The 6,342-nt window shown below is 45.5% G+C and overlaps 1 protein-coding gene across 1 annotated transcript in view; it reads right to left on the bottom strand.

Moving 5' to 3' along the window:
- Positions 1-6,342, bottom strand: part of c2cd3 (C2 domain containing 3 centriole elongation regulator) — a 29,907-nt gene that overhangs the window by 11,741 nt on the left and 11,824 nt on the right. The window contains exons 13-19 of the mRNA XM_063205769.1: positions 5,092-5,275; positions 4,051-4,234; positions 3,348-3,523; positions 2,671-2,806; positions 2,109-2,380; positions 962-1,042; positions 1-484 (exon numbers count right to left, since the gene is read on the bottom strand). The exon at positions 1-484 is cut by the window's left edge and continues 239 nt beyond it. Coding sequence (XP_063061839.1) covers positions 1-484; positions 962-1,042; positions 2,109-2,380; positions 2,671-2,806; positions 3,348-3,523; positions 4,051-4,234; positions 5,092-5,275 — 1,517 coding nt within the window. The remainder of the gene's footprint in view (positions 485-961; positions 1,043-2,108; positions 2,381-2,670; positions 2,807-3,347; positions 3,524-4,050; positions 4,235-5,091; positions 5,276-6,342) is intronic.

The raw sequence follows: 6,342 nt of genomic DNA, 5'->3' as shown, positions 1-6,342 counted from the left end.
CTCTTAGCATCACCATCCCCACCACCATCATGGTCTTCCTGGTCATAGTTATCCATGCCCTCCCTGGCTTCAGGTTTCTTGTCCAGGGTCGGGTGGCGTAGGTCTGAGCAGCAGGCGTCACGGTCGTAAAGTTTATAGCGGAAATAGCAATAGGTGGAGCGTAGCAGAGTGCCATCTTCTGGCTGGAGGAGGCAGTGCAAGGGCAGCCAGGCTCTGGGTACGGCCACAGACACACACACGCTTCTGGATCGGTCACCACCATCGTCATTGTCGTCGTCATCGTCAGCTGCTGCTCCATCTTCGATGTCATCTTCGCTCCTCTCGTCCGGCTCCCAGCCCACGGCGCGGGCTGCCTTGATCATGCGGTCGCGGTCCGAGTGGTGGGCGAAGCCGATGGAGAGCTCCAGGCCTCCGACGGAGCTGTGGGAGGCCTGAGAAGAGCTCACATCCTGGGGCAGCAGCAGACCAAACCAGCCAGATATCCCTGGGTGTTGGGGGGGAAAAACACAGCGGTTTCGTTTATGTACATTGAAGTAGATTACACTAACAGGGGTTATTCTAAGAACCTGGCTCAGTAGCAAACCTGGGGTAAGTTTCTCAAAAGGGAAGTTGTTAGCCTGTTAGCAACTTCGGTAGTTGCCAATGGGAAAATGCATTGAAAGCAACGAAGTAGCTAATGTAGTAAGCAACTTTGGTTTCGAGAAATTCACCCCTGATTAAGTTAACCTTGAGGTAAATCATCCAGTAGAAGAGCACGGAGTCCTGTCTTTTCTTAACTTAACAATGCATCTGAGCTATTTATAAGCAAGTTTACCCCTTCCAATAGGCTATAGGCCATGTTCTTGGAATACACTTAGTAAAGTAATATTTTTTATTCTGGTCCAGGTTCAGTGTTAGAAAGTTATTTTTCTGAACAACAGATAAAACTAAATAAAATATTTTTTGACAGAACAAGACAAACCTGTTCTCTTGTGAATGAGATCTGCTAGTGGAATAGTTATTGTTCCCAGGACTGCCTCTTTAGACCTTGACGCAGAACCACCTGTCACCACAAACACATTAAATTAACAGAACATTATTTATTAGAATTCAGAAATATCAATATTTCAGTCAAGTAGATCTTCATCCAACACAATCTTTTCAATAAGCCAAAAGGCTTCTCTGTCCTGTATCTTTACAAACACAGTCTTTTCCTTAAAAGGCGCATGGGCATGGCAAGGGCATGGCTACCATGCTTACAACAGACAACATTTAAAACTTACCCTCAACGACTAATGATTAGGCTATGCGTCCTCCCGACACAGTTAACATCAAGCTTCATATTCCGACGTTGCTTTGGATAGCTAACTGTTTTATTTCTTGTCCTCAAGCCACATTACACTGAACTTGCATCTATCTATCCATCTCGATTCACGTTCATATTTTTTCGACCACTTTTTCGACTGTTTCTACTAGAACATGCAAGTAGGCTAGACGCTGCGCCCACAGGTCTGCGGCTGCCCCCCGCTGTGTGGCCAGCGGGCTGCGCTGCGCCACAAACACAGATCAGTTTCATCTACTTTTCCGCATCTTGATAAGGGACGTATGCCGGTTAAATAAGGTTTATAGAGTCAAAAAATAGACCTTTTTCTTACACTCAAACTACCCAGATGAAACATAAGACCTCCCACGTAAATATAATACCACACTTCCAAAAATTGGCGAAATATAAGGCTTTATAAGACCTTAAAAAACAAATATTAAAAGTAAGACTTTAAGACTTTTTAAGGATCCGCGGAGACCCTGAAAACCATTTTCTTGCCCGTCTTGTACCCCAACACGCATGCACACACTTACACCCACATACACGCTTATACGTATCCAAGCATTGAACATGACACCATCTTTACAATGCATAGTTATTACACACGCACGCCATCCCTCACCCCTGCGGTGGTCTCGGTACCCCAACACATGCACACGTACACACCCACATGCACACATCAAAGCATTGAACGTAACACCATCTTTACAATAAGCAGTTATTTATTACACACACACACACACACACACGCGCGTGCGAGCACAGACACACACACACGCGCACACACATACACACAGCCCCTCACCCCTGCGGTGGTCGCGGTGGTGCACGGTGAAGACGGCGTGCGCGTCGTGCAGCTGCTCGGCCAGGCTGCGCGTGACGGCCCCCTCCCTCTGGCTCAGCAGGCTGCAGGGCACCTCCAGCACGTGGCTGAACTCCGGGCAGAAGGAGGACGCCACCACGCGCGTGCACACGCGGCGCTCCCGATCCGACAGGAAGGACAGCTGCAAGCTCACGTAGGCGTTGACCCCGGCCTCGCAGAAGTGGCGCAGAGAGGGGTCCGCGGAGGCCACCGCACTGTGGAGCAAGAGGAGGAGGAGGAGAGAGAGAGAGGTCAGAGAGGAAGAGTTGTGGAGGAAAGATCTGATGACAATGTTCAAAATTGGTGCGGCATTGGTGATCTGGATGATGGATATAAAAAAAATCTGACATTTTCCCATCAAAGAGATTTTATTGTCCGAGTTAACATTGTGTGTGTGTGTGTGTGTGTGTGTGTGTGTGTGTGTGTGTGTGTGTGTGTGTGTGTGTGTGTGTGTGTGTGTGTGTGTGTGTGTGTGTGTGTGTGTGTGTGTGTAAGAGGCCGTTACCGTGCGGCAGCCTTCAGGCCGGCTGCTCTGTGTATCTGCACCATGAGGGTGATGAAGCGGGCGGCTCCTAGTCCACCTTTAGGCCCCGCACTCCTCAGAGGACGGTGCTTATACTGGATACTGACATCCAGGAACCCTAGGGGTCCACAAAACAAAATATGATAACTTAACTTTGAGGGTAGTAGCAAGCAGTGAACTTTCCATAGAGGAATCTCAGTTCACACGGTTACTTTTATGAATTTGTTTCAAAAACACTTTTCCACAGCACTTGCTTTCCATGCTTAGTTTGGGAGACAGAGAAATTCTGAGTGAAACACTGTGATGGAGATGGACGGAGACAGAAGATGAGAGAGTGACAGCAGCTAGGTACCAATGCGCTATGCACTGTAGCTGTTATAACATTTTGGATCATTCTCGTAACCATCATGCAATGAAACAAATAATCCATGCAAATGTAGCAACAGAGACATGCATACATTATTTGTGCATACAAGTCAAGTCAACTATACTTTCAGGTCATACAAGAAAATTGGAATTATATTTCTGTCTATCCCATGCCCAGACATGGACACATACAGAGAGCTGACATTTACAAGACGGACATTTATTGCAAAACAGAGAGTGATAATAAAGTAATAAAGTAATGAATAACAACTGAATATTTCAGCATTGAGTACCTGAGGGTGGTGGCTGGTGGGTGGTGTTGCCCTCGGTCCTGGGTATGAGGGGCAGGGAGAAGAGCTGGGGCTCGGTCTGCTGCAGCTGCCTCTGCAGGGTCACCATGCCACACAGCTTAGGCAGCAGCAGCAGCCCCTTGGCCACGTGCTGGTCACGCACATTGGGGTAGTAGTACCTGCAGCATAGGGGGAAGGGAAAAGGGCAATTCAGAGGTTATGTTATGATCAGGACATCACACAACACCAACAAACCAAAAACAGTCTATAGAGTTTAGTTGTAGGCAATGGAACGTCTGGAAATCAAGTTATGAACCACTTAACTCTTTGGACGAGGTGGATCTATCTTCATTAGATAAAATGCCCTAGCTTCTACAAATTGCTGAATGCTTATGTTTTTTAATGACTATTGTCCTTAAATGTTATTAAAGTTATTAAGCCTACCACACATGTTTTTTTCAGCCTCAAAGTAATGTTTTCAATATCATTTCAGTGCCTCCACAAGGATCATTTGAGAGCTGATGGGGACCTCTAGTGGACTGCCTAAGTATTGTCCCACAAGCAGACTGCACAACACTTTTTTCAAAGCCATATTAAAATAATAAAACGACAAACCCTCTTATCATATATATTTAATTAGTGGTAGTGACCTCTTCATTTTAACACACAAATAGTCAAAAACTACAAGCATTTAATATTCACATACCTGCACCAGACCTCAAACTGGATGCCCCCTCCGTTGCGGAGGCCCTGGCTGGAAAGCGAGCTGAGGAGGATCTTCTGGACGGGCACCCCCGGTGGCACCAGCAGCACGTGGGTCTCGCTGTGGCCAAACAAGGGGTCGGGCACACACAGCGTGGTGGACGTGCGGAACTGCTTCAGGGTCACACCTGAGGAGGACCACAGTGAGGAAAAAGGGGGTAATCAGAGATCAAGAACAATACAGTGCAAAGACATACAACTGCTCACCTGTGTGGGTAGACCATGATTAGGCGAATATAAACTGTTAACTTTGCCTCCATAATGCCTCTTTTCCACCGCCAGTTTTCTGGCAGGCCTACAGCTCAACACAGCACGACTCGGCAGCCACTTTTTGCTTCACGATTGAGCTGTGTCGTGCTTATTCAAAAAGCAAAAAGTGGCGGTCGAGTCATGCTTTAACGGGCTGCAGGCCTACCAGAAAAACGGCAGTGGAAAAGAGGCATAAGAGCACTGTTCCATAAAAGTAGTAACATCTGACTTAAAAAAAAAGATCTAAGATTTGATTGATTTTTTTTTTTTTTTTTTGCTTCTGGGCTTTCTTTCATGCCTGTATCTTTGACAAGATGCTAAGGACAATGACAGGAGAGAGAGAGAGACAGAGAGGATAAGGAAATGACCTCAGGCCGGTATTGAACCTATGTACTGTGTAACAGTACAGTGCTTTAGCCCTTTCAAATACAGCCAAGGCTGTAACATATGACTTCTTAGACCTGTTTAAGACAATCTGAACCCACTTCCAACTCCAGCACAATTTGGCCACAGCTTTAACTGTGTCCAAAGCAAACAGTAACAGTAATAAGACATGCATATTCAGGATAAACACTTGCAGCATGCAACATGCATATTCAGGATAAACACTTGCAGCATGCAACATGCATATTCAGGATAAACACTTGCAGCATGCAACATGCATATTCAGGATAAACACTTGCAGCATGCAACATGCATATTCAGGATATAAAAGACGTGAAGTAGTAGCACTCACTGCTTTCCACGATGTCGGGATCGGCTTGTTGCTGGGCCTGGTCCTCCTGGGTGGGGAAGGAGTACTGGATGTAGCAGTCGGCCTCCCCCCACACGGTGGCCTGCAGGGGAGCCAGCCCTCGCACCTTCTCCACCCGCACCACAAACACGTGCTCCGTCAGGGCCTCCGCCACGCCCACACTCACCTGCAACACACACACACACAGGCACACACACATACACGCACACAAAAGGGCTTAAGGCTTGAGGCCTTGGTTGCATGCATGTGGACACTTTTAAATGGCAATATTTCATCCATTCATTTACATATAATCACGGCATGTGGATTAAAAAATACACGCCACTGTGACAGGTGCCTTTTAGCCCGCTAAAAGGAGATTTCTAAAACGACGTTACAAGTCAACTAGAGGAAGACAACTGATGCATTATCAAAAACATTCATGTGTGTGTAAACAGCATCTAAGGGTCAGCAGGTCAGAGATGGAGTGGAGGGCAAACTAGTTTCTTTCATACATTCCTGATCCTTGTGGCACGTTTAGGGGGGCTTTTCCCCATTCAACATCCCAATTGCAAATAAAATAACCTTATAAGTCATCAATGATGTTGCGTCTTGCATAACAAGCCCACAAGTAATAGGAAAGGACAGGAGGGATTACTTTGATTTGCACGCATGGACACCCTACACACATACACAGTTAAAGAGGAGGTTGAGATTGAGGCAATATAAATACATCAGTATACTGGGTTACACATTTTTGTATTGTTTTGTTACTAAGAAGCAGACTAGCGTCACTGATCAGTCTGTATTCCTATGGTGCATTTTCAGAAGTCTTCAATAAGCTGGTTATGTTCAGGTAGAACAGACGCTGAGGCACTCAAGGTTGCAATTGTTTTACTTTTTTTATTTGGCTACAATGCTGGTTATGTTGCTAAAATATATTTACTTTTATAACAGTAAGGCAGCATATGCAACGCAATACATTTGTCATATGCTATAAAGCAGACTAGCTCTGCAAAGTCGTAATGTTATGATGTCTTTACTTCCTTGATAAGATGGTTTTGCTTTTCATTACATTTTGATCGTTGTGACATCATTTGACATTTTGACTTCCGCTATAATACTATGCTAACAACAAGACAAACTTCATCACTTTATGTGTATTGGACCATTACTGTTACTTGTCCTGTCTTTTTTTGATTTCAGTCTGTAAATGTCAATGTCCTTTCATGGTAACGAGAGAGAAAACGGAAT

This window comes from Engraulis encrasicolus, chromosome 8 (genome assembly GCF_034702125.1).
Source record: "Engraulis encrasicolus isolate BLACKSEA-1 chromosome 8, IST_EnEncr_1.0, whole genome shotgun sequence".
Classification (NCBI taxonomy): Eukaryota; Metazoa; Chordata; class Actinopteri; order Clupeiformes; family Engraulidae; genus Engraulis; species Engraulis encrasicolus.
This window is presented reverse-complemented; position numbering and strand designations above follow the sequence as displayed.